Source organism: Cantharellus anzutake, assembly GCF_015039405.1.
Source record: "Cantharellus anzutake strain C23 chromosome Unknown EI90scaffold_8, whole genome shotgun sequence".
Taxonomy (NCBI): Eukaryota; Fungi; Basidiomycota; class Agaricomycetes; order Cantharellales; family Hydnaceae; genus Cantharellus; species Cantharellus anzutake.
The window spans coordinates 1606325-1629966 of NW_024066958.1; the positions used below are offsets into that span (position 1 = coordinate 1606325).

At 49.9% G+C, this 23642-nt stretch overlaps 8 protein-coding genes and 1 non-coding gene across 9 annotated transcripts; 4 read left to right on the plus strand and 5 right to left on the minus strand.

The window, feature by feature from the left end:
* Positions 1–396: 396 nt before the first annotated feature.
* EI90DRAFT_3042401 (uncharacterized protein) lies at positions 397–2674 on the minus strand. The gene is made up of 3 exons (XM_039059183.1): positions 1548–2674; positions 586–1494; positions 397–525 (listed from the first exon to the last, which is right to left on the minus strand). The coding sequence occupies exons 1-2, from the start codon at positions 2632–2634 to the stop codon at positions 626–628; spliced, it is 1956 nt and encodes a 651-aa protein (XP_038920543.1). The 5' UTR covers positions 2635–2674; the 3' UTR covers positions 397–525; positions 586–625.
* Positions 2675–2712: 38 nt separating this feature from the next.
* EI90DRAFT_3152013 (uncharacterized protein) lies at positions 2713–5965 on the plus strand. Its single transcript, XM_039065765.1, has 3 exons — positions 2713–3369; positions 3427–3543; positions 3595–5965. Exons 1-3 carry the CDS (start codon positions 2824–2826, stop codon positions 5755–5757), a joined length of 2826 nt encoding a protein of 941 aa, XP_038920544.1. The 5' UTR covers positions 2713–2823; the 3' UTR covers positions 5758–5965.
* On the minus strand, positions 5929–7213 carry EI90DRAFT_2968099 (coatomer epsilon subunit-domain-containing protein). Its single transcript, XM_039055616.1, has 4 exons — positions 7064–7213; positions 6610–7000; positions 6169–6561; positions 5929–6114 (listed from the first exon to the last, which is right to left on the minus strand). Exons 1-4 carry the CDS (start codon positions 7110–7112, stop codon positions 6003–6005), a joined length of 945 nt encoding a protein of 314 aa, XP_038920545.1. The 5' UTR covers positions 7113–7213; the 3' UTR covers positions 5929–6002.
* Positions 7214–8884: 1671 nt separating this feature from the next.
* Positions 8885–11585, plus strand: EI90DRAFT_3286950 (uncharacterized protein). Its single transcript, XM_039067032.1, has 7 exons — positions 8885–9132; positions 9213–9311; positions 9376–9526; positions 9598–9820; positions 9891–10129; positions 10341–10475; positions 10526–11585. Exons 1-7 carry the CDS (start codon positions 8966–8968, stop codon positions 11363–11365), a joined length of 1854 nt encoding a protein of 617 aa, XP_038920546.1. The 5' UTR covers positions 8885–8965; the 3' UTR covers positions 11366–11585.
* A 370-nt stretch (positions 11586–11955) lies between these two features.
* EI90DRAFT_3118692 (uncharacterized protein) lies at positions 11956–12500 on the minus strand (the record flags this gene model as incomplete). The annotated part of the gene is made up of 2 exons (XM_039063131.1): positions 11956–12158; positions 12221–12500. The coding sequence occupies 2 exons, from the start codon at positions 12498–12500 to the stop codon at positions 11956–11958; spliced, it is 483 nt and encodes a 160-aa protein (XP_038920547.1).
* A 405-nt stretch (positions 12501–12905) lies between these two features.
* EI90DRAFT_2569858 (uncharacterized protein) lies at positions 12906–13673 on the plus strand. Its single transcript, XM_039053255.1, has one exon. It carries the CDS (start codon positions 13083–13085, stop codon positions 13614–13616), a length of 534 nt encoding a protein of 177 aa, XP_038920548.1. The 5' UTR covers positions 12906–13082; the 3' UTR covers positions 13617–13673.
* Positions 13674–16246: 2573 nt separating this feature from the next.
* On the plus strand, positions 16247–19847 carry EI90DRAFT_2991551 (uncharacterized protein). Its single transcript, XM_039056117.1, has 3 exons — positions 16247–16564; positions 16628–16976; positions 17034–19847. Exons 1-3 carry the CDS (start codon positions 16306–16308, stop codon positions 19381–19383), a joined length of 2958 nt encoding a protein of 985 aa, XP_038920549.1. The 5' UTR covers positions 16247–16305; the 3' UTR covers positions 19384–19847.
* Positions 19848–20097: 250 nt separating this feature from the next.
* EI90DRAFT_t63 lies at positions 20098–20179 on the minus strand. Its single transcript has one exon. It is a non-coding gene; the product is annotated as a tRNA-Gly (tRNA).
* Positions 20180–20337: 158 nt separating this feature from the next.
* EI90DRAFT_3286952 (uncharacterized protein) lies at positions 20338–22941 on the minus strand (the record flags this gene model as incomplete). Its single annotated transcript, XM_039067033.1, has 14 exons — positions 20338–20352; positions 20441–20552; positions 20644–20706; positions 21062–21128; positions 21183–21240; positions 21291–21349; positions 21399–21639; positions 21708–21721; positions 21870–21974; positions 22346–22371; positions 22555–22654; positions 22731–22749; positions 22811–22869; positions 22929–22941. 14 exons carry the CDS (start codon positions 22939–22941, stop codon positions 20338–20340), a joined length of 951 nt encoding a protein of 316 aa, XP_038920550.1.
* Positions 22942–23642: the final 701 nt, after the last annotated feature.

Consider the following 23642-nt stretch of genomic DNA (forward strand, 5'->3'; position numbering starts at 1 on the left):
AGCGAATTGAGACTCTTATGTACAAGTACCAGAAATGGACAGGTAAAAGAGGAAGATTGGCCTGGTGGGAAAAAGCGGCGATTTTATGTAAGGCGATCGTAGAAACGAAAATGATTATCCCTCAACAAGATAATATCCTCGGGCAGGCAAAGACCAGAAAAAAACAGCCAACGTGACCAGAAACGACTGCAAGGCTAGGGTTTGAGCCGTAGGCACATAGCTAGGCCTCACAATCCGTGCGCGTGCGCCATGCCAGCAATACGGCCATAACGATGTCTAACATTCGGTCGCGGGATTTTCATTGCAGAGCTGAGACCTGAAATAACCTTGGATTCGGCAATGTGCATGTGTTCCCTTCATGAGGAACAGGACGAGTAGATGAATGAAGGTATATTGCGCGACGGGTCTAGCAAAACAGGTACAAAGAAATATCAAGTACGGTAAGAGGATCCTAAGATAAGATATATATATATATACAACAAGTCAGAGTCAAACTTTAGCAGTTCGTGCAAACACTAGTTCAACCTATCAGTGAGCTTATGAGCACGCTTTTCGGATTCACATATGTTCAGTACAATAACTGACCCCAATATTAGGAATAATCATACACCCACTTCAACGCACATCATCGCGTTTGAACAGAAGTCTGAGCCTGCGCTTGCGCCAGCGCAAGTTGGGCCTCAAGTGCCTGCACTTTAGCCTCATAAACTCGACGTTGAGTTTCAATCGCCTCTTGTAAAGCCTCTTGAGGGATCGGAACAGCCGGTTGAGAGAGGGAGAAGAGGTTCGGATCAATGAAGGTCGACTCAGGTAGGGGGGCTATGAAAGGAGTCACAGAAGGGGTGATGTTTTCTGAGGGTGATGTCCAGGAGGCAGAGGACGACCGAGATAGAGATTCGTACACAGAGGCAGGAAGATGATCCTGGTTTATCGGCAACCGGGAAGGACCTGTAGTAGTAGGAGCATCGAACGCAGACTGTTTGGAGACTGCCATTTGCGGCGTCGGCTGGGAGTATCCGTACTCTTCTGGGGGCGGAACAACAGGGATCCCCATACTTGCTAGGTAGGCATGGACTTGTGAGGTTGATATCAGATTGTCTGCACAGGAATCGGCGAGCTGTGGAAATGGAGGATATTGAGCAGGAGAAGACACTGCGCGATTCCATTCATTCTCGAGATGAAACAGAGCAGATGCATTAGGGGCAGAGACAGAGCGTTGTTCGGGGGGAAAGGAAGTTAACGTTGATGGAGAGGATGAGGATGAAATGGATGATGACTCGCGAACGAGGGGATTTGGGCGACGACGCTTGTGCGCTGTTGGGAGACGTCGCTCGCACGTTAAAGCCTCGCCATCTTCATCTGGTGCCTTACGTTTTCTCTTGTCGATCCTCAGAGTCGCGCTGTCAAGCGGGACGGCTTTGGAGGGCTGGGCGGTCTTGAATGTATTCTGAATTGCAAGCTTCCCAGATAAGGGAACATTCTGTCCGATGATGTCTGAACAGAAATTAGTTAGCCAACAATTTGCCTGCGGAGGTAATGGTACTTACGAAGGGCCCCCTTGCGGCGGAGGCGTCTGACAGTACCATCCTCTTTCACGACGAATCGAACATTTGGACCGCCCGATATCGGTGCTTTGATCTGAGCCAATGAACCACGCTTCTTCCTCGGGCGTTCATCATCACCGGGAGGAGTATCTTCTGAGTTGCGCTTGCGCTTGCCGATGGATGGAGCCACCTGAGTGGCCAGCTCCGTGGCGTTGACGATTCCCTCGTGCTTGGTGCCAAGCTTGGCCATTAGTGCTCGCTTCGCTTCCATACGAACACGCCTTATTTGCTTCCGTCGAGCTCGGTAGGCAGCTAATTCCTCGTCATTCATTGGGGGTGCACGGGCCATGTTGAGAAACTCTAGCGAGACAGTGGGGGCCGTAATCTTTTCAAAATAACGTTGAACAGATAGTACAGCTGGTCTTGCAGCATCGGGGACAACAATGTCTTTAGTAGAGGGTCCCAGAAAGACAACAGCATGTACCAATTTTTGCATGGCGGCTTTGTCATTTTGTGCGAAGTCTTTCATGACTCCCATCCAGCCAGAGCGGCGACGATGATTGGTGAACCACTGACTGACAGATGAAACCTCGCACCCTATCTGCTCTGCCATGCGTCTCTTTTCTGCGGCAGAAGGATAAGGGGCGTCCAGATGCGAAAGAAAAAAGTCACGGCAAGGACGGAATTTCGTCATCTCGGCGGTGAGATCATCAAGGTGCTGTTGCTTGGCTGATTTATGAGATTTGGGTGCTGTGCGCGAAGGCGTGCGAGGCGGTATGTGGACCCTTAAGATATGAGCCCACTGATGTCTCGCCTCAAGTCGGAATCGCGAAGAAGCATCGCATCCTTCCACGAATCGTCTGGAAACATCGCGGATGCGCACAAGCACGGACACAACAAGCTTGACGGTTTCCTGCGATAACATTCCTTTGGTGATTGCTTTCTCCGCTCGCGACGCCAAATCATGGAATTCCAGCTGGAAAGTGTTGGCCACTTGATCTTGTTCCCTAACTGCGTTCAGGAAATCGAATTCAAGTTTGGAAAAGGCTGCGCGAAGTTCGTTATCCACGACTGGGTCAACGACAGCCATGACGTGTATGAGATCGTGAGAGGTGAAGGAGGACAAGTGGAACAAAAGGAGAGAATTATATAATCACAATTGGACTCCGACCTTTTGTCCTAAACTCCGACAACAAAACACAATTCAAGTGCCTCAGTAAAGACATTGTCTTCACCACAAAAGTAGTGGGGACCAAGGAAGGGCGAAAGGCTCCCAACTATGTCTGGTTCAACCTTGGAAGACTGTCAACGGTTCTTGGCAGCTGTAAAGAACCTCATTGATGATCCTCATCACAGTGTCCTTCTGAACCCCTCCGGTTGTGCTGGAGAGCAAATCATGCCCTCCCCCACGAACCTCAGCATAACCCCAATGGTAGTTGACATCTCATCCAACCTTCAGTCCTTGGCTTTGGAGCCATTCGAAATCGAAGTTCTCAAGACAGAATTCGACCACTCTCTGGCGATTCTTACCGATAACTGGACGGATGTTCCTGTTCAGCCCTACAATCATCCGCAGGCGCCAGAACGACTGCGCAGTTATTCCTCCGCTATTCAGAGTCTTTATGAGTCAGAAGTGCTCAGCTTGAAGCGCAAATTCTTGGCCCAAATTGAGGCTCTTCAGCACGAAGGTTCTCCTGACTCAGTGATAGCGGCCACGGGCGGACTAGACTGCGATGATTCATCCTCCGTTGTTTCCAGTGACGATCTCACATCCAGTGATCCCGATGACAATTCTGAGCATGAAGAGCAATGTTCAGAACTTGAGGTGGGTGAATCCTTTGGCGTTTGACGACCGGAATTGATGAGATGTTTAATTTTATAGCGATATTATCTTATTCTTGAGAGGATTTTTCTTTCCGGTATCAGACACCCTACTCGAGAGCAGAAGGCCGTGATGGCCGCGAAGTGGAGTGTTTCACCGCGGTCGATCGCAGTTTGGGTAAGCAGATGCTTCATGATGGCTAGCACTAGTGCCCACTATGGTGTGTAGTTCCAGAACCGACGCGACAGGGAGGACGATGACATTATGGCGGAAATCGACTTTGCTGCAAGGCTACATATCGGCGTAGAAGATGAGGGCGATTGGAGTGATGAGGGAGAGGTACCTTGGGATTCCCTTGAAGATTTCAATAACGATGATGATGAAATCCCGGACCTTCCGGTCATCGAATCTGGCGCCGCCCCCTACCGCATTCCATCTCTCTCACACTCAGTGGCAACAGAGTCAGATTCCAGTGCGTCTCGTTTCCCTTCTCCTGTTAACACGCTTGGGGTCCCGTCTCCGCCCTTTAAATCGAATGACTTCCCTGGTGCCTGTCCGACTACTCCTGAGGTCCCACCGCAAACTCCGTCATTACCTTCCATCTCAGCATTCATTCCCTCTACCACTCCGCAATCCCAAAATTCTTCATTGGTTGAAGGACCCGGACATCAATCCCTGGTCCATATCTCCGCCTCATTTGCCTCAAAAGATATGCCATCATCAATAATGGATACTCGACAAGACTGGCTTCCGAAGGCATCACGTTGCTCTCTAACCCACACTCCGCCATCAAACACATGCGAGGCTCCGGGGCAGACTTTATCTTCGGACTTGTGCAGCCCGTTTACTTTTCAACCCTCAAACGCATCGTCCTCCATCTTCCCCCCGTTTCCGTTCAAATTCACTTCTCCTTCCTCATCATCTCCGGTCTTGCGCCCCTCTTTTTCTGCATCCACCCGCGCCTCAACGCCAACGCGCTCAAGTCCTTGCTCCCTTGACGAGATATCTGAGCCACCAGTCGCTCCGACAACTCCAAACGTATTTTCGGACTCACTTCGTGCACCGATCATGCACAGTGCCTCTTCATCTGACCTACCTGTCGGGCCGCCGATCCATGAAGAGATTGATCGTCCAGCGGCCGATACGCTGAGGATTACTACATTCAAATTTGACTTTAGTCCCCCTTGTCTCATTCAGCCGTGCGACACGTATCCTAATGTGTTTGGAACCTCTCACATCGAGCCAACAGAGGCTACGCTCAAGTCCAGAGAGGCAAAGTCCCCTGCCGTCGGTGGAGAGCAACTCTGCGAGGGCGTTGAAGATACTGGAGCAGGACTTTCGAAAGAGCTTGGGTTACCAGCCCCCAAAGACATCACGCGTTCTGTGTCATGCACGGAGATCCATGAATCAGAGATAGGTCGCATCATATTTTTCCCGTCCGCCCAGGACTTGTCAGAAAACGAGATGAACGTTTCAACCACATTCGAACAACCTAGTTTGAACAGACCTCTTGCATCCTTTGAAGACGCTGTCCAGTTGCACTTCTTGGCTACAGCAGCAGCTCTCGTTGACGATCGCCAGCATGCCGGAGCACGACGATGCGGACGTGAACTCATTGATACTGTCGCAGAAGCTTCGCCCAAGACAAACCCGGGTCGCGTTTCGGACGATGATGAGCCATTGATGGGTGTTCTTCCACCCATGGAATCACACACCAGAGTGGAAGGTGCTGCAGCACTGGCAATGGCAATTCCAGAGCACGTGCCGCTTCCTCCGAGTCCGTGCTTACAGCCTTCACATCCGGTCAGTGTCACAGAGCCTGCGGATGGCCACTTTCCAACCTCTCCCCACACTCCCGGGAAGGTCTCCGCACTCCTTCTAGAAAGCTCAACCATCCCGTGCCATAGTCCCAGTGCACGCCACCCCAGCGGCACATTCGGGAACCCCACAGAAATTCCATTACCTCCATCACCACGCCCATCCACTCCATCCCTATCCGAAGATTGTTTCGATGGCCTCAGATTCTCACCGTCTTCCTCCTCAGATGCCAGCAGTCCTCCATGCCCACTTACCCCCCGCGAGATTGACAATACATTGGCCGAAGATGCCAGGCCAATCGTCATCTTTCCCCCCATCAATACCTTCCAATGCTCTGACCCGGCCATTCCGCAGCCACTTTCACTCCAGGAACCATCTCTCCTTGATCTCTCTTGGGGATCTGATCTTCACTCGGCTCTCAGTAATACTCGTGAGCTCTCTCCATTCGAGGAATTTATGTCCTCGTCTCTCATCTTTCAAACCCCACCCCCCAAACCTAACCCGGAAGTACAGAGTTTATTAGATTCTATCCTCCGAAATTGGAGCAGCCCTGGTTTGGGACACCTGTCTTGATTTTCACAATCTCATTCTAGCGCTCGTGGTTTTGCAGGCTTAGATCTCCCATCGGCATCCATTGGACTCACATAGCATTCTCATCCCAGATCTTGCTCGCTTCTACATTCCGCTTGATTTTAGTCATGTAGTACCAACATATTTCGCTTTTACCTCCTGCTTTCAGGATTCGTCATATCGTTATTTCAACTTGTGCTTGCTGTCCACACTGCTATCAATTCGTAAATTCATCGCATTTTCTTAATTCAACTAAAGGGCACAGACGGAGTGAACTGCGTTTTAGCCTGATCAAACAACGTTGACTTGGCGATCAAGTCCTCAGCTAAGGGATGCGATGGGAGGGCAGAAAGTAAATGACTTGGAGATATTAGACAAGTCTGGTGCCAAAGAGTGGAGTATCCAAACACTTACTCAAAGCCCTCATCTGCGTCTTTCTGTTTTGCGTTCAACTGTTTGGTCACTGCTAGCCCAACAAGCGCGTCACCATTCATTTTATCTATTGACAACGACTCGTTGAACATGCTCTCTGCTTCGGCGTAGTGCCCGCGCAGCAAATAGGCCACGCCCTTGGCAGCCAGAATATTTGCATTGGATGAGGACCCAGGTGAAGCAGCCTGCTCGTCATAGACATGGTATGCTGTACTCAGAGTGAGTGGTGGTGTGCCGCCGGAAACGAGCCCAACGGAAGCCTCGATGATTTGGAGTAGCAAGGAGTCGGCGTCATGAGACTTGGCATAAAGGTACTCCTTTCGTGCCAGATCGACGCGGTTCATTGAAAGATATATCTGGATCGTGAGATATGAACTAGAGAGAAGTGAGTTTCGACATAGTAAAACCAAGGCAGCTACGTGCCATTCCATATCCTGTCCACCAGCTCCGGCACCAAGGGTGGTTAAAGCCTCTTCCACTTCGCCTTCCTGTAAAAAGGCGGTGGCAGCGGAAACACGTACTACGCCCGCCCCCGCCCCCTGGACACCTTCATCTTCGCTTTCGACTTCAATTGTTAGGTCCCGTAACTCGTCCAGTATCGGCTCTACTTCCCCTCCGGATGCTTTGGTCTTGACGTATGTCGCCAGTGCTCTCACAGCCCGAACGGCGGGCAGAGTATCGGCAGAGACAAGCAGTAATGCTTCGTCAGGCTGGTTAAGTGCAATTAAGGAGCGGGCAGAATACAGCAACGAAGGAAGATATTCAGGGGTGTCTTTTTGTGGAGGAGGGTTCCTCGCGACACTCTGATATGCACCTTTTGATACAAGTCAACTGTTAAAAAGGATCGTTCCTCCTTGGACACCCAAAAACCGCTCACGCAAATAGAATTGATTTTTAAGGTAAAATAAGGAGTCAGAGTCTGCCATAATCCGAGAGTGTAGCCGCCGTTAGGACTTGAGTAGCAGGGGGATATTAGTGTCTCCGTCAGTGAAACGAGATAGTTATTTGTTGTCGCTTATTGTTGTCGAAGCCGACTTTTGATCGCCAGAACCCTGACTCACAGGGGTTCCATGTGCAATGCGAGGTAGTTCGTGCTGGTGTTAGCGGTGCGTTGGGAATTACGTGTCAGGATCACACGTCACAGATCTCTTGGGTTTGCCGTGCCTTTAGCCTCCAAATCTCATTCAAGAGTCGCCATAATCCTGGCCCGCAGATGTTTATGCCAGCACCTTCTATAGGCGTACCTTTGTTGCGAGAGATTATTGAGTGTCCCCCCCTCTCTCGACACGCGGTAAACTTATTCCGTATGTTCTCCGCAACGGCCCAGAAAAATCCAAACTGTGTTTCTCTCGCGCTCTTCATGCTATCTTTGCCTACGCTTGCACTCAAATAGCGAGGAGAGGTTCTAAACCTATTTTCTTTCCTGACGCCCCTTATGTTGTGTGTGGACACCGCAAGGCGGCAACCTACTCCCTGTCATTAGTCGATCACTCTCTCACCTTCTCCCCTCTTCTCAGGGATTGATCGATCTCGTTCGGCCAGTGGTGCAATGTATTTTAGCCTTTGGCATTTCCGTCTCAGGGGCTAGTGTGATCACCTAGTGTTCTGTTCATTGCGAGCTCCACAATGTCTCGCCTCATGGTAAAGTTGTTGCCATATGCGACCGCGCCACAGCTGAGCTACCGACAACCAATTCGGTGCAGTGGTGGTGAGTTCAGCTTGCGTATCTCTAATGGGCTATGCATCTGAGTACATCAATTGATCGACCGAACTTGATTGTCTTCTCCCTCTTGGGAGTCGAAAAAGGCGGTTCCCGTCGTGTCCAGCGAGTTTTTTCTTCGCAGGCCTTCCATGAATTTCCGGCGTCCGAAGCTCTCTATTCCTCGATCCTTGTGGGAATGTAAGCAATTCGTTGCATCCAGACATCGCCGAAACCGGCAGTTGCGATGTAACCAATGCCTCACGATATCTCTCTGGCGGTACAGGAGCTAAAGACGCTCACTGTTGTCGTTTTCACAGGTTTATCCGCGACTTTGCTCACTCCGAGCTATGCAGCACACTCTCTTACAATCAGAAATGACCATACCGCCACTTTTCTTGTCTCCTTCCGCAAGGTGCTACCTCCTTTGTCACCAGTGCGATTCGTACAACGGTAGAATGGTTTGTTCTGTCGTGCATGGCTCCCTTTGGTCCTGGACAAGTCATTCTCGATGCCTTGCATTGAATCTCTTGCAAACCACGGGGATGGCAAATATTGACGAGATCTGTATCACGTTCCGCTTCACTGGAATGCTTATAACGTTTTTCTCCTGCTTCAAGACCTTTACGCCCATGAAAAACACCCACTTATTGCGATGGATGATGAGCAGTCAGATTGCTCAACAGAATCTCCCTCGACGCGATAGACGCGTGATTTCTTTCATTGTTCCCTTCCCTTTCGTTCGCGGTATTTCCCTTCAACTCCGATTTAACCTCCGCCCGCTGATTTACGAGATACTGGAACTTTCCGCTGCATGTCCCATGTCCCATTTCCTTTTACGAGCGATGTGAACAAGCAGGTTCTTCATCCAATGACCTGTAGCTACGATGCCAGCGCAAGCTGAGACTGTCATATTTTGTGTATATAGTCCTATTGTTAAATTTTCGTCTGTTCGTCAATTTAGGCGCAGAAGTTCACGAACCGGAAGCAACCGAGTCGAGCTGTCGTTCCTCCAGTTGCTCACATTCCGTCCGCCAGCAGGCGTCGCAGTTACACAGGCTCAACTTCCCACAAACTCACATGGACCAGACTACGAATGGACAAGCATCTTCATCATCAGCACCTATTGCTCAGGCTGCAAGTCCTCCGCGTCCATCGGAACGTTGGGAGACAGCATTCGTCTACGCGTTTATTTGCAGATTCACTTCCGTCAAGAAGAAAGTAGAAGGATTTGAGACTATCATGGAGTACGTAGCACTATAGGGTGACTCTACTGCTGATTTGTTGATTTGTGCCGATTGTGGATCGGGTTGGACGTCCTCTATAGTTTTGAACAAGCGCTAATGTTCAGCGGCCGTGACCCTATTATCGAAGCCATACTGGTAGACTTCATAACCAATCTCAAGCCGAATTTAAGGTCGCCAAAGTGTGTTGATACCTTGCTGAGACGAACCTAATACTCAAATCGTTGTAATCGTTACGACACCCAGAGCGAAGTTGGATAAATTAGTGGCGTCCGTGGTGGAGGAATTTTGCCGTAGCCCTACAGAGCGAAGCATCTGGTGGGACTATTCTAGGGGTCGGAATGTAGATCCTTTGGCGGGAACCGAAGGGTTCTTCTCTCTAACTTGGGACACTAGAGTGCGTTTATTCCTCACTCAGTGCGATGTCAAGATCTTTCATCTCCGTGTGAACCACTTTTTTTTTCGCAGCTTACTATTCTTCGACAACTCGTGGAATGGCAATTGACTCACTGTGTCGCCATTCGAGGAATAATTGATACCGCATGGGGTGTCAAGGCAGCTAAGCATACCAAAAAGACCGATAAGCAAGCCGTTGCGCCCCCTCCACCAGATAATCCCAATAGTTACGAAAATCTACGCATGATTCCAATCGGACAAGACTCGGCACGGAAACGATACTGGATTGTTGATGGTGCGTGGTCAACTCAAAAATATTATGTCTCCCGTGCTTCCGCCTGACTGCCGGGATGTGGATTGAACAGATTCACCTCGTATATACATGTCAAAGAATCCTTGGAAATCCCTCTGCCCGTTCAAAGCTATTTCGAGCACCCGAGAGGAGTACATCGCTACCATCGAAACCCTCAAAGCCACTTCCCCGAAGGTTCCGGAGTCCGAAAATGGAGCCAAAGTCAAATTACGAAATAAATTTGAACAAGGTCATTTAGATCTTATCGCGTTCCTTGAGGCAAACCTGCCAAAGGTCGATGCTGAGCTCGCTGTGAGTGCATTCTCTTGGTCCCCTTGCATTTATCCTACCACCTGGCCCATGGAAACGCGCAAAATGCCTCGTTTCCCTGTTGGTGCCGCTCAATGATGAAAAATTTGGGGCTGTTGCTGTCATCACGTGTCTTCAGTGGCGGACTTAACGCCAGAAACTGGTTTCCATTGTTCCGACTTGGCTATTACTAATTTGGACTTTATTGACATAGCGGGTCGAGAAAGCCCGAAAACGCCTTGAGCAGAAGGCAATAGTGGCAGCACAATCTGAAATACGGGCGACTAGAACACGACGGCAAACTCGACGCCCCGACTACGTCTACGATTATGAGGAAGAAGAGGTTAGGGTATATGGATTCCGAGTCCTCTTCCACATTGATACCAACCCTCTTGACAGGAGGATGAGGAGTATGCGCACCCAGATGATAAAGATGACTTCATCGATGATGGGGACTCCGAGGATGACAACGATAACCCGTCGAGGACCCGCACATACCGTTCCTCCCGCCATTCGTTCTCCGTTGAGCCTCGCAGAAGCACGCGGGCAGCGACAGTAAATAGCCGCAAGCGCTCGACCGCGGATAATCCACTTTTGGACCCTGAGACAGGCGTTGAATGGCGTGGCGAACGGAGAAGTACACGGCTAGGCAATGCGCCAAAAATCGCATTCGATGAAGAGGATCAGGCGCTTTTGCCCCCACCTGCAAAGCGCGCCCGATCGTCAGCGCCGTCAGAAACTCCGCAGCCACCCGCTCCCAAGCCTGCCCCTATCGTTATCGCGGCCCCAGCAGGAAAAAAGAAGAGCAAGTTCTGGTATTATACTGTGGAAACAGCCAACGGCGGAGTCCCGCGTGATGCTGTGGAAACGGAGTCGAAAGCCTCCGAACTTACCGCAACCAACGAGACGGCAAGCACGAGGGGGGATTCATCATCTTCACTATCCTCTCTTTCATCTTCCTTGGGCTCATCAACGGAACACGAGGCGACGAACCCTGTTATTGGGATCAATGGCCGCGAGGCACGATTAAATGGGAAAGCTGGCAACATCGATGACATCCAACCGGCAGCTCCGGCTGACAAACCTCCCACAAATGCATGTGCTCTAAAAGAGAACATCAACGGTCATGCGGACGCTGATCTCCACGAGACAGTTTGTATCCCCGCACCGAACCCGGAAAAAGGGATCCTGAACAACCCTGATGCTGGGAGTGACATGAGCTTCAGTGATGACGAGTGAAGGAATTTTTGCTTTTGTGTTACGACAAAACTGCCCATGCGCAACCCCCCCCCCTCCAATGCGGGCGCTTTACGACCTGATCAGTTGCATTGTAGTTACAATTTAGGATTTTTACCTTATTCTCCCCAGGCAAGCTTTTGGGGATTTTGGCGACACCTGTACTGTACATGATTTGTCGATTCGTTTAAGTTAGCATGATGTTCACGGAGGCTGTTTGGGGTGATCGAGCCGAAATGGGCTGTTGCCTAAAGTGGTAATTACTTTCAAACCAGGTGACTCAAGTGGCCTCCCACTCGTCAACGCGCTCTCTGTTGCGCTCCCTTCCGATATATTGAGGAAGGAAAGTTTCCACCCTTTTCATGCAGCCCCATGCGAGAGCTAAGGTGGAAGTGAAGCGTCGGAACTCCGATGAGGGGTCTTGACCTTGTCGAAATAGCGACCTCGAATACCTCATCTATGTCATACTTCACGTCACCAAGGAGGAAAATTGATGCTGAATGCTCCGCTTGATGACTGGTTTAGCTCGGATGTCCGCCAATTGCTACGTGTCATGAGAGGCTTTCTACAGATGTCGAGGGGGAGCGGAAGACTCAGAGTGGAGGAGATCCATTGCCATGCATGGCTTCGTCCCTTGTTTGTGACGATGGGGTTCTCGAGCCACCATCGTTCTCAACAGCAAGGTCAAAGTCATTCAAGACACCATAGATCTTCCCATTTATTTCTCGGTACATAATGTTATCGAGACTTATGTCACGATGGAGAACCTTTCCGATGTCACACACCCAATGATGACCTGAGAGAGAGAGAAAAAAATAGTTTAGTTTGATGAGAAAGAACGAGCCCGTGACAACTTACATCTTAGGATATCCCGGTATAATGCGCTTGCCACCATGATGGATGGTGTCGTTAATTGATGGATAGGATGGAGCTCTGCTTGTACAAGCGCTCTAAGGACACGCCTCTCATGTTTTCGTGAGAGACCAGATGGGAGAACCTCTTGAACAGGTCCTTGAATATCCCGTGCATGGTTCCTAACCCACTCATGTTCACCGACTGCATTCTCCAGGATAGAGTCGACAATGAGCTTCTCGATGCAGGGGGGTGGCTTAATTTGACGATGAGGGGTTGTAGCCATTCCTTGTGAACATTCTGGGAAACACACCGGGCAAGCACGACGATTGTCCCGACCATGATGCCAACACAGAATCTTACTGAGCTCAAGAATCACACCGTTTGAGAGCTTCATCTGCAAGCCACTAGATGGGGCAATGGAAGACGGGTCTTGAGCGGAAAAATGGGGAGGCAGCAGTTCCTGGATGCCATATTCTTGATATGAGAGTCGAGCCAAACAACGCACCATCATTCTTTCACGTACCAAAGTACAAGTCCACAAGTAAATATAGCGCCTCACTGGTTTACTCTCTTCGTGACTCTTGTCTCTCTCGCTGCCAAGGTATGACCAGGGTATGGCACTTGGCAGGGGGTGAAGTGGAAGGCCGCAGCAAGCCGAGTTTTCGTCAAGTTCTCGTCACAACTGGAAGCCGCACGCAGTCTGCACCGCATCGTGACTATACTGTGTCATCTCTGGACCTTTCTGCCCAGTATCTCGCAAACTATCTTTTTTTTGGATATATTGCAACTCGGTCATCGGCCTGTCATTCCTTCACACGTTCTCAAATGAGACTGTAATGTCGAGTGTATCAAAGGATATGCTGCTATGGACAAATTCAATCCAAAAGTGCCGCTGATCATGAACGGTTTTCTAAACGAAATGACTTCGCTTGCTTGCCCGTTTCGGAATATGCCGCCTTCGTCTTATCCAGCCGCAAGGAGCCGAATTTTCAGGTTTTTATTGTTCTTCCCTGATGGTGTTAGTCTCCCCTTCATTTGTCACGGCCATTACTGCGCCTATGCTGCTCATCTGAGTGAAATCCCTGTAGAGCGCTCGCAGTACTGTCCTCGCTTGAGAAAGTATGATTTGGATACGGGTAACATTCGGACTGCATACGCCTTTATATTATGTGATGCGTGGATGGCGGTTCTGCCCATTCTGCATGCAGCCCTCTCATTCAATGACGCGTTCGCCCAGCTAGCCATCCGTTGCCATCCTCAATTCCAACTCAATTCCCACTTCTGCATCGTTGGTGCTGAAGTGGTGCACGACTGGATCATCCCGTCCAGTGGGAACGCAGCAACCCCTGCACTTTTTGGGTTAAGAGTATCGGCATTACCACTAGCTGCAATTTGGTAAGAATCGTCCCCTCGACAATGAGCCTGCGTGAATTAGGAATATGTCGCGAGTTAGCCTCGTTCGGGCCCCGCTAGAGCTCTCATTCGTAGTAACGAGCGGCCATCCTATTGTGTAACTAGTTGCAGCTGTCTAATTCATATTCGGCAGGCTTGCATCTCACCGGCTCCGCAATTGGATCCCTTGCCCTTGACTGGGAGGGCTCGCTCTGGAGCACCCCCGTGGGGAGATGATAGCTGAGCCATATGTGGGTTATTTCTCGGCCAACTCTGCTAGAGTCAAGGTGGTTCGTTCAAGTTGAAAAAAAAAGAATATAACACAAAAGGAGATGAAGCTCCAAAGAACTACAAGATGGGGTCAATGTGCAGCGGATGTTTCCGCATACACCTTGCCTTCAGCAATTTACAGAGTCCTCCCAACCCTTCTTGAACTCTACCTCGCCCCAAGTCCTAGCTCCTACATTCTCGAAGCAGAACCAACGCCAATGGGAGGGTGGGCTTATTCCCAGTAAAGAGGTCAGTCCCGTCCAAAAACTGGTTAAAAACGGAAACGCCCTGGCAAATTCAGTGACTTCACGAGTTCAACAAGTCCGGAGGCTGTAAACGTACCGATTTCCACTTGAATCACAGATGGCAGTCATGCCACTCAAGCAGCCACGGAGCAGAATGTTTGAAAGCGAAAGAAAGGGACTGAGTTGAGTGACACTGAATCTCGGAAAGTGCCCGCGATGTAATTTTCGGAAAAAATGAATTTACTCGAACACCTTCTGCTTCATGCACCGAGGTTGGGCATTCTGCATACTGCTCGGTGATCCTCGATGTTAAGGATTTCGAAGTCTACCATGATCACATTGTCGAACGCTTCAACAGCCACCCAAACGCCATCCTCAACATTAAATATGACCGAACAGCCCGTGGAAAAATCTGCATGCTGCTCGGTCATATTCGATGTTAACAATTTGGATGACTGTTGAAGCGTTCGACAATGCGATCATGGTAGACTTCAAACAAACACTTGTGGGGGAAAGCCCAGAGAACCACCGTACGATAGTTCTTCCACGCATAGGTCCATTGGTAAGTTTTGATGGACGGAACTCCGGTCGAAACTTCAATCCCGTCGCCGAGGAGGATGCTGTCAAAATACTGCATCATTCTTGTGTGTTTCCCCTCAATGAGAGATCCGAAGTCGAGCAGTCGATTAGCGAGGACCTCTTAGAGGGAAGTATGATTGTCCACCTCGCGCCTGATGACTTCGGATAGCACGCTTGATGTTTGCATCGTAGGCGTTTCGGAGTCGATGCGTGTTCTGAGCCATGGAGAGGTAACGTTCTTCTGAACCGACTCAGAGCGGAGCCCCCAGGGAACCCCCAATTCCAAGCGTATTCCCCCCCGATGGTCGTCTTCTTCGTCTGAGACACGGTTGAGAGGGTCTCGTGATTCGAGTCGGCACACTTTGGTATCGCCTCGTCCCGAATCGGGAGACCCAGGCGAATCATCAGGGCTTGATTCTCTGCTGGAGCAGAGACCTCGGCTCGCCTACCTGATTGTTCATCCCGCGATTCTCTGATTGCCACTTCAGTTTGGGTACGAGCCGCAACCTCGGGTCGGTTTCCATACCTCTTTGAAGTTTCCAGGCGCTGCGAGGCTTAGTTCGGCCGCCAACCTCGCGTTGATTGCATTGTGCGCTTCAAATAAGGCCACGTTCTGGAGGTTATAGTCAGCGAGGGTTTGGTTGAGTTCCTGCAAAAGACGCTGCCTCCTGGTGGCTCTGGTAGAGGTTGTTTAGTGTTGTCGGTGAAGGCCCCGGAGTGACTGTTTGGAGGGTTGGTTTGGGCCAGCAGCTTGACTCATCGCAGGGCTCGAAACGCAACCTAACTTTAAGATGGCCTTCGATCCACCGATGGACGAAATGAAAAGCAGGCAAAGCTGAACTGGCAGCAAGCAGTGCGACAGTGGGCACAAAGGTGAGATGAACTCACATGGCAAGCACAACGCGACGCAAAAATAGGAGAAAACTTAAGTGCAGACGAGCATCTGAAGCGCACACGTAAGTTTCCAGCTCTGTTGCAGCCAGGTGAGGACTTACCAGTCCAGCACGAAGGCAAGGAACTTTCACATTGCACATGAACTTGATGAAGACACAAAACGCAATGACTCAGAATATTACATAAACAATGATGAACTTTGGTCCGTTCAAGTTGAAGAAACTGTAAACACAAAAAGGAGATGAAGCTCCAATCCGACTACAAGATGGGGTCAATGTGCCAGGCTCAGTCACGGGCACATGCCAAAAATTGCATCTGGTGGTGTCAATTACACCAGCAGTGTTATCAGGACAATGACGTGTTCCAGCAACCATACAATATTACGGCTGGCCGTTTACATGATTTTGGCGTTTTGGGGAACCCAATAATTCGTCTCTAACTATCCGGTCAGCATGGTGAGGTGAAATGCTGGATCACTTTTAAGGGAACAAAATGTGGATGATCATTCCGGTACTCAAAGCGGGCTATCAAATCAAATCTATGTAAACCCCTCAAATTCATTTTATCGATGCTGCTCCCTTTATGGCAATCGCCATTACGGCGACTTCCGTTGCATTTCTCAACATCCTTCGACCGAAGCTTTTGCTGAGGGCAAGTCTCTGCACCATCAGAGCTAGGCAGACTTTCGTGGGAGTAGTCCACTACTGCATGGCGAACTCGAGATTCGCATTCGCGACTCTTGTAACGTCGGACTCGTATGCAAATGGAGCTCTGGTCGTGGCTTCGGCTTTAAAAGAGCTGCATCTTGCACCCCCAACACCCCCAGAAGTGGCGTTTCAAACCGTCTGTATCGTCACCCCCGAAACGGTGGATGTTGCTATCATCAAAAAGCTCCGTCAAGCTTTCGATATCGTTTTCGGGGTGGAGATCATCGAGGAGAATCAGACCAAAGGACTACAGTTGTTAGGTGTGTGTCCTGCGCCCCAGAAATCATTCGTAAGGATAGCATTGCTCAATTTCTTCTGCTCAGGTCGACCAGATCTGCATCTCGTTCTTACGAAGCTGCATGTCTTCCGATTGACGCAATTTGATAAAATTATATTCCTGGATGCGGATGTGCTTCCGGTCAGGCCGTTGTCCCATCTTTTTACTCTCCCTCATGAATTTAGCGCCGTCCCAGACGTGGGATGGCCTGATATCTTCAATTCCGGCGTCATGGTCTTGACGCCAGGAGAGGATAAGTTCAACGAGATCATGGATGTCATTAAAACACGTGGAAGCTGGGATGGAGGCGATCAAGGGGTTCTCAACGAATGGAGAGGGAACAATTGGAATAGGTTGAGTTTCACATACAATACGACGCCTACGGCTGCGTACACGTGCGTCAGATCTTACGACCGAACCCTATTTCGTCCCCACTGAGCTTTCCGATCCAGATATGCCCCAGCGTACGAGCGATTTGGTTCCCAAATTTCTGCCATACATTTCATTGGACCGAATAAGCCATGGTCATCCGCAGCCTCGCGGACCCCTTTCGCTCATTCGGCGCCACCGCCTTCCAGCCCCCCAACTACCCAACAATCCTATGGGTATAACCAATTGGTAGACCGGTGGTTTGATGTATACGATCGAAATTTCCGGGCCCCTCGGCCGGAAGTTCAGCAATCGGTATTCCACTTTGAGAAATACGAGCCTGCATGGAGTGACAAGGCGCCAGCTGTTACCAGTGGTGGTCTAGGCTTAGAGGAGTTGAAACGTTTGGCTATTGAAGGGATGAGCAAAGTACACACCCAAGTGGGCGAAGGGCAGTATCAGAGTTTACCATTGGAGGGCCGCATCGATTTGATGCGGCCCAGTCCTCCTGTCCCACCCCCGGTTCTACCAACGACTGTCCCTGTGTCTGATTTACCCCCTCATCTGACAACTTCGTTACGGATATCCACGCATCAGCCAGAAGTTCGTCCAGTGGACGTTGTTGAAACGGCACCACTGCACGTACATGCGCCTGCCCCTGAACCTACGCACGTAGAGTCAGTCGAAAACAGTCCTCAGCCGTCATCGCCTCCCTCTCTGCTTCCCCCTCACCACCATGAACCTCCGGAAGTGCAACCACTGACTGTTTCCCTTGAAACAACATCCCTAGTTCTACCTGCATTACCGGGACCAGAATCGCTGCCGGAGCCCGAATCGCTACCTCCCAGGCCTCATTCACCCACTATGTTGGTCTGGAACCCTGCCTTTGACCCTCCACCGACCAACAAGCCAATTACACCGAGTATAGAAACACTTGGTCAAGCGTACGTCAACGCCTGGGATCTTCTGCACACACGTCGTCATCGTCAGGATTCCGTGACACATTCTTCATTCGACAGTGCTTGGGAAACTTCCCCTCCAAGGCCGGCTCACCCTGAAGATTTCTTCGCTATACCACCAACCCATGAGATCCCAGAGCGTCTGGTTAAAGAGGGGACCTACTCGAACGTCACTCATCATGAAGCTGATTACAGCAAAGTCACAAACGTTTTCCCGTGGGAGCAAAGGCAACGTCAAGTCCCGGCTCGTGCTTTCCCGGCCTCCGAAGCTCCGCCTCCAAATATCCAGAGAGCTGAGTCCCCTGAGCCCCCTGCCCCGCTTTTAACTGTAGAAGAGCCTACGCCGGAAAAAACACCTGTATCAATTCGGAACCCCCGAACACACCGCGAACTGTATTATCCAGCCACTCCAACTACCCATGGGATGCCTGGGTCCATTGTATACACGAATGCATGGGATAACATCCCAAGTATTCAAAGATATGCGAACACGCTTGTTAAACCTATCCCCGAGATTGTCTCAACCTCCCCACCTTCATCTAAACGGCGAAAGCAGCCCCAAGAGCCTGCTCCGCTCCAACCAATAGAAGATGATCATGACGGAGATGATGAGGACACTAGCGAAGGCTCATCTTCAGGAGACGAAAAGCCGAAGAGCGCGTCTTCCTCCCGTCGTAGCAGTGTGCCATCCCGGGGATCGCATAGAGGGTCGGCCGCAAGTCCTGAGCACAAGAGGCCCCGCACAAGAACTGGTTCCATACTTTCGGCCAGTTCCAAGGAATATAAATCGGAAGGCATGCAGACTGTTCCTAAGAGTAGGAAACACCAGTCTACCCAGACTGAGGAAGTTGGGATATTCTATGCTGACTCGCCGCGAGCAGATGCATTGCCTGCTGCTGCACCTCCAGAGACCACGCCCCCTCCGCGCTTGAACATCAATCGACTGTTAAAGGCTGGTGGATACTCCCCAGCTGGACCGCTGTCTCCGCGAATGGCAGATTCTACGTCGGCATCACCACCTGGTGCTGGCGAACGACCCATCCCATCGATTGACGGACAAATCAAAAAGCCATCTACACCCACTCGTGACCCCCAATCACCTGTCGCACTCGGATCTCCCTTCCAACAGACACGTTTCAAGTTATCGCCAACCCAATCACCGAGAGAGATAGTGCCGTCGTCTCCCAGCATGGCTTCCACTGCCACGCTGCGCGACCAATCCACTCTAACTGGAGAAAGTAACCGCCTGAGCTGGATGAGCACCACGAGCGGAACGTCTGATGCTACCATTGCTTCTCCCATCTCTACCACGGTGTCTCCCGACCTTGCTCATCTGGCAAAGAAGGTTTCTGCTGGTCGGAAATGGGATCCTGCCAGAGGAGTGGATGTGTTCAAACGGGATAGTCAAGAGGTACTTGCAAAATTCTTAAAAATGGGTCAATGGAGCTCTAGCAGCGAGACCACTCAGGTGTAAACGCTCCGCCCAAATATCTTCACGACTGTGCAATAAATTAACTGGAAAATGTTGTTTTTGCGTAGTTGCTTGTGTTTTATCTTCACGGTCAAGTCTGGTGTTGTATATATTTCCAACTGTTTTCACATTTTCACATTTCTCCTTCCTGCTGATGACTCCCCACTCGATTCCTCCGTAACCCCTTGCCTTCCTCTTGTCTGTCTGATTCCTAACGTCCCCGCATATTTATCTTTGTTGAACATCAAACATTTGTCTTCTCCCCGCGTCACCTACCTCGCCACTTGTGATCTGTTACCACCCCAACCTATATCATTCACGGTCCGCTTCGCTTCGCTGCATTGTTTAGATACCCTTTTTGCAGTTACACAACAGTCAACCGATCCGACCATTCACCTGTTTACGTACATTTTTCTCCGCATGTCCATATGACTCCCGAATAGACGTTGAGTTCTTCTGTGTTACATGCAACCTGTTAGGAGTTGCAGCCCAATGCCACAGGTGGTCAAGGACCCTACTGCCGACGTGGCGTGTCCGAACCACACAACTGTGCAGCTTGGTGAGCTTTGCTAGCTTTGTTTTACAACCTTTCATCGTTCACTTTTGTTAGTACAGAGCGCCAGTAGCGCGCGCCACTTAGATATCGTGCACGAGACAAGGTTGATGCAATGTGGGGAAGGACTTATGCAGCGCGCGAGGAAGACAAAAAAACAACATTACAGCTGGCGAGGTTCGAACTCGCGTCAACTCGTGATACCCAATGGGAACGAGCTATACTGAACCACTATACTACAGCTGTCTGCAACTGCGGCCCGTCAACTACAAATAATTAGGAGTCCTACTATAATCAATTTAACAACCTCCGACTTCGTTACCCCCAACCATCATCTCGATATTATTCCACGCCGCAATTTATTACATAACAGTGCCCCGAACGTCCAGGTAAACATTTTCCTTTTATGGCACAGGCAGCTATTTTGAATATACTTATATAGCAATAATCAAACAGGCGTGCCACTCAATAGATCTAAACTTGGGAGGTAGTTTATGAGTGACTTACTGTCGAATTCAATTGGTCAATCAACCTTGAAAAGCAAGCTTTCACAGGTAAGTTAATACGCCGGCTTGTCGTCCACATCATAATGCGGTCCGCGATCAGGGATGTCATAGCCCTGTTTATTACCACAACCAGAAAGGAATGAGCTTGACAGGAGACGCTTCGCTTGGAAATAATGTCACGGGCATTGCGGATACCACACGCACGGGTCGGACACAACGACACTGCCAATGTCTGGTATGCCCAGGCCCACAAGTAACCCCTTTTCTCTATCTTATAAGCATCACAAGCACAATTTGGCAATGGGAAGAGTGAATGCACTCTACCCTGCTCTGTTCCTTTGCTTTTTGTTAATATAAACATCTTTCGTTTTGGGTAGTAGATCGATATTCATGGTGAGCCAGCTTTATCATGGGTAGATCTGCGGTCACAACTCCAGCCATAAATGGGCACAACACAGACAGATACTTTACAGAACTGGAGAATTTCAATGCCTAATTATTGAAGCAAAGGAAGCAAAATGAAAAGGGTAGAACTGGGGATCAATATCCCATTTCCAGAGCGAGTCTAGGCTCAATTCATTAAGTGGGGTGATTCAGGGGAATTAGGATAAACCTCACTGACTTAGCTGCCTTATCCCTGGCGTATGCTTTACGTGCCCCATCCCCAGTGGCCACAGGGACACCGTTTACTGTAAAGAGGTCATATACCAAGGGAGAGGCAGCATTCTGTCGGGATAACCCACTTATAACGGTTGACTGCCATGTCGTCGAGTTGTTGAACCCAAAAATTTCATTGTCGTCCTACGAAGCAAGTCTTTACAAGGTGGTCTCGGTCAGTGAAACGCACATACCCATTCCAACACGAATTTTTCGCGTTCGGATTTGTTCTGCAGCAGTTTAATGTGATCAGCTGGAAGAAAGGCGTTAGGCTCGACTGCTGGTCGGTGGCGGGAACGCACGCATGATGATGCACAAGGGGACAAGTGGTATCAGAAAAGTGAGGAAGGGCACCCTTCCTAGCGCAACTTTTATAGTGCGAAAAGCATTCTTGTTCGCCACAATAGGCGCGCCCGCGAGACCGGTGCCGCAGTAGGTCAGAAAAAGGAGGCCAAACAGCGGCGTTGCTTCTCGTAGCGCGGGCGGAAGACCAGACACCGCAATGAAAGGACTTCCACGACGGAATTCAAAACCAGAGTTGCACTGTTATAGAAGGGAAATGGCACCGAAAGCCCGGTCCGTAACGAAAACAAGCGCCCAAGCGTGCTCACGATGAGACGAATAACTAGACAACCCAAACAATAGCAACACGCGGGAAATTAATTCATTGTGAGATCTCAGATGAGCGCCCATCAGTCTGAAAGCGTCCCCCCTACCCCCTATCTCACGCCGGCCAAGAATGTATGCCCTTCGATAAGGCGATCGCCACCCACGTGAAGATCGTTTGGGACCCAGCGTAGTGATGGCGGAGCATTCCCGGAAGCCGAGCGACGCCAGTTGACGGTATGTTTCCTCATGGGAGGAGGGAGGTAGAGTTACTATATATTCACCCAAATGAGAATGAGAAACGGGGGCGAATGTGGGACGAAAGACAAGGTTAATTGTGACAATTTAGTCAATTCGAGTCACAAGTCGCGGTCAGCAATCATTGATATTTATGCCAATGAACTGGTAGGGGCGATCTTACCGTAGCGTGTGAATGATGAAAGGACTCAGAGGGCTTTCAGAATGCTCAAAATGTCAACCGCAGAAGGTGGCTGCGCCGCCAAGTTAGGAAATAGACGAAACGAGATTTAGACACGCATGACAAGTGCCATTCGGGAACCGCACCGCCACACCAGATTCTACTTATTGAAAAAATCCTCCAAGGTCCAAGACGATAATTAATCTCAGTTCACTCGTTGCATACCAGTAATAGGGAGGATGTCCGAAAATCTGTTTCAATTACGTTACGGTTACACTGACACGGTGATGTCCGAACTAAGGAAACAAAAAAATGCAGGACAAAGCGGGACGTGATGGTTGAAAGGTCGAAGAGATGCAAAATTTGGCCTGGATAGTGGTCCCCCCAGCCCCAAAACCAGAACTCCCGCACCGGCTACTCCCCAGATATGCTACCGTTGTTCTGCGCGAAGGATCTCGAGTGTCAAGAATGCGGCATCGTCGGAGGCATGCTGCCGGCTTGTATTGGTGGAGCATGCATACAATGTGTCATTCACTAGAAGAGTTAAGATGAATAATTTAAAAAGACACAATGAACAGGAGTTCACCATAACATTCCACTTCCCATCTACCATTCACTCGCCTCTCTACCTATGCGCATATCTTGCATCAGGCATTGTCTGAGAATGTACTGGTAAAGGACATGTCTTACCTGGCGTAACTGAATGTTATGCTCCCTAGCGTACTGCATTAATTTCGTTATGCTGTCTCCTACGACAGGAAGAGGAATCAGACAGGTAAGCTACAACTCGGCCAAAGGAAATGCTTACGTTGTTGGTTCATGGTGAGCTTTGGGATGAAAGCCATTGCTGAAGGATCATGATCATTTTATACACCATCGGCCTCCGAGCGGTAGCCGATGATTCTAGGGGGTTAGATACCGCTCAAACCGAGCGGTACGTCGCCAGACGTAAGTCATTGGTGTAAACCCCTAAAAAAATCCTTAGAGTGCGGAAAAGTAGTAAAGAAAAGTCGAATGAGATAACACATTCCATTTGGTAAGAGATATTATAATCCTTTGAATGCAGGCGTTCCCGGGAGATCAGCTATGCATAATGCAGCAGGAGCATGTCGCAACGCGAGAATTCGAAAGCGAGTCCTCACTGTGTGCGGACTTCTAATGGCTGTAATACACCACAGTACAGAAGTAGCGACAACACCAAATGGCAGTAATGATTGCAAGAGTATTCATTATAGCTTCTACCAACTCATCGGAACATGTCATACAGCAAGCAATTCGAGCTCAGCGGGCACGGCACCCGCGCCTATCCACCGCACGGAGACGTACTTAGCCAAAGGCACTGTCTCCTGAGAAACCCCTGGGAGGGGGCGAGCACAGCAGAGTTGGCGTTGAACTCTGTATTGAGTGGGTGGCCCAATGAGTCATTGACTCCATCAGTTGCAAACAGGCGCGCGCAAAATGCGAGTTAGGTCATAAAAGTATACTAAGACTGCGCTCTTCATAAGTGAATCTGTCGGAAAAA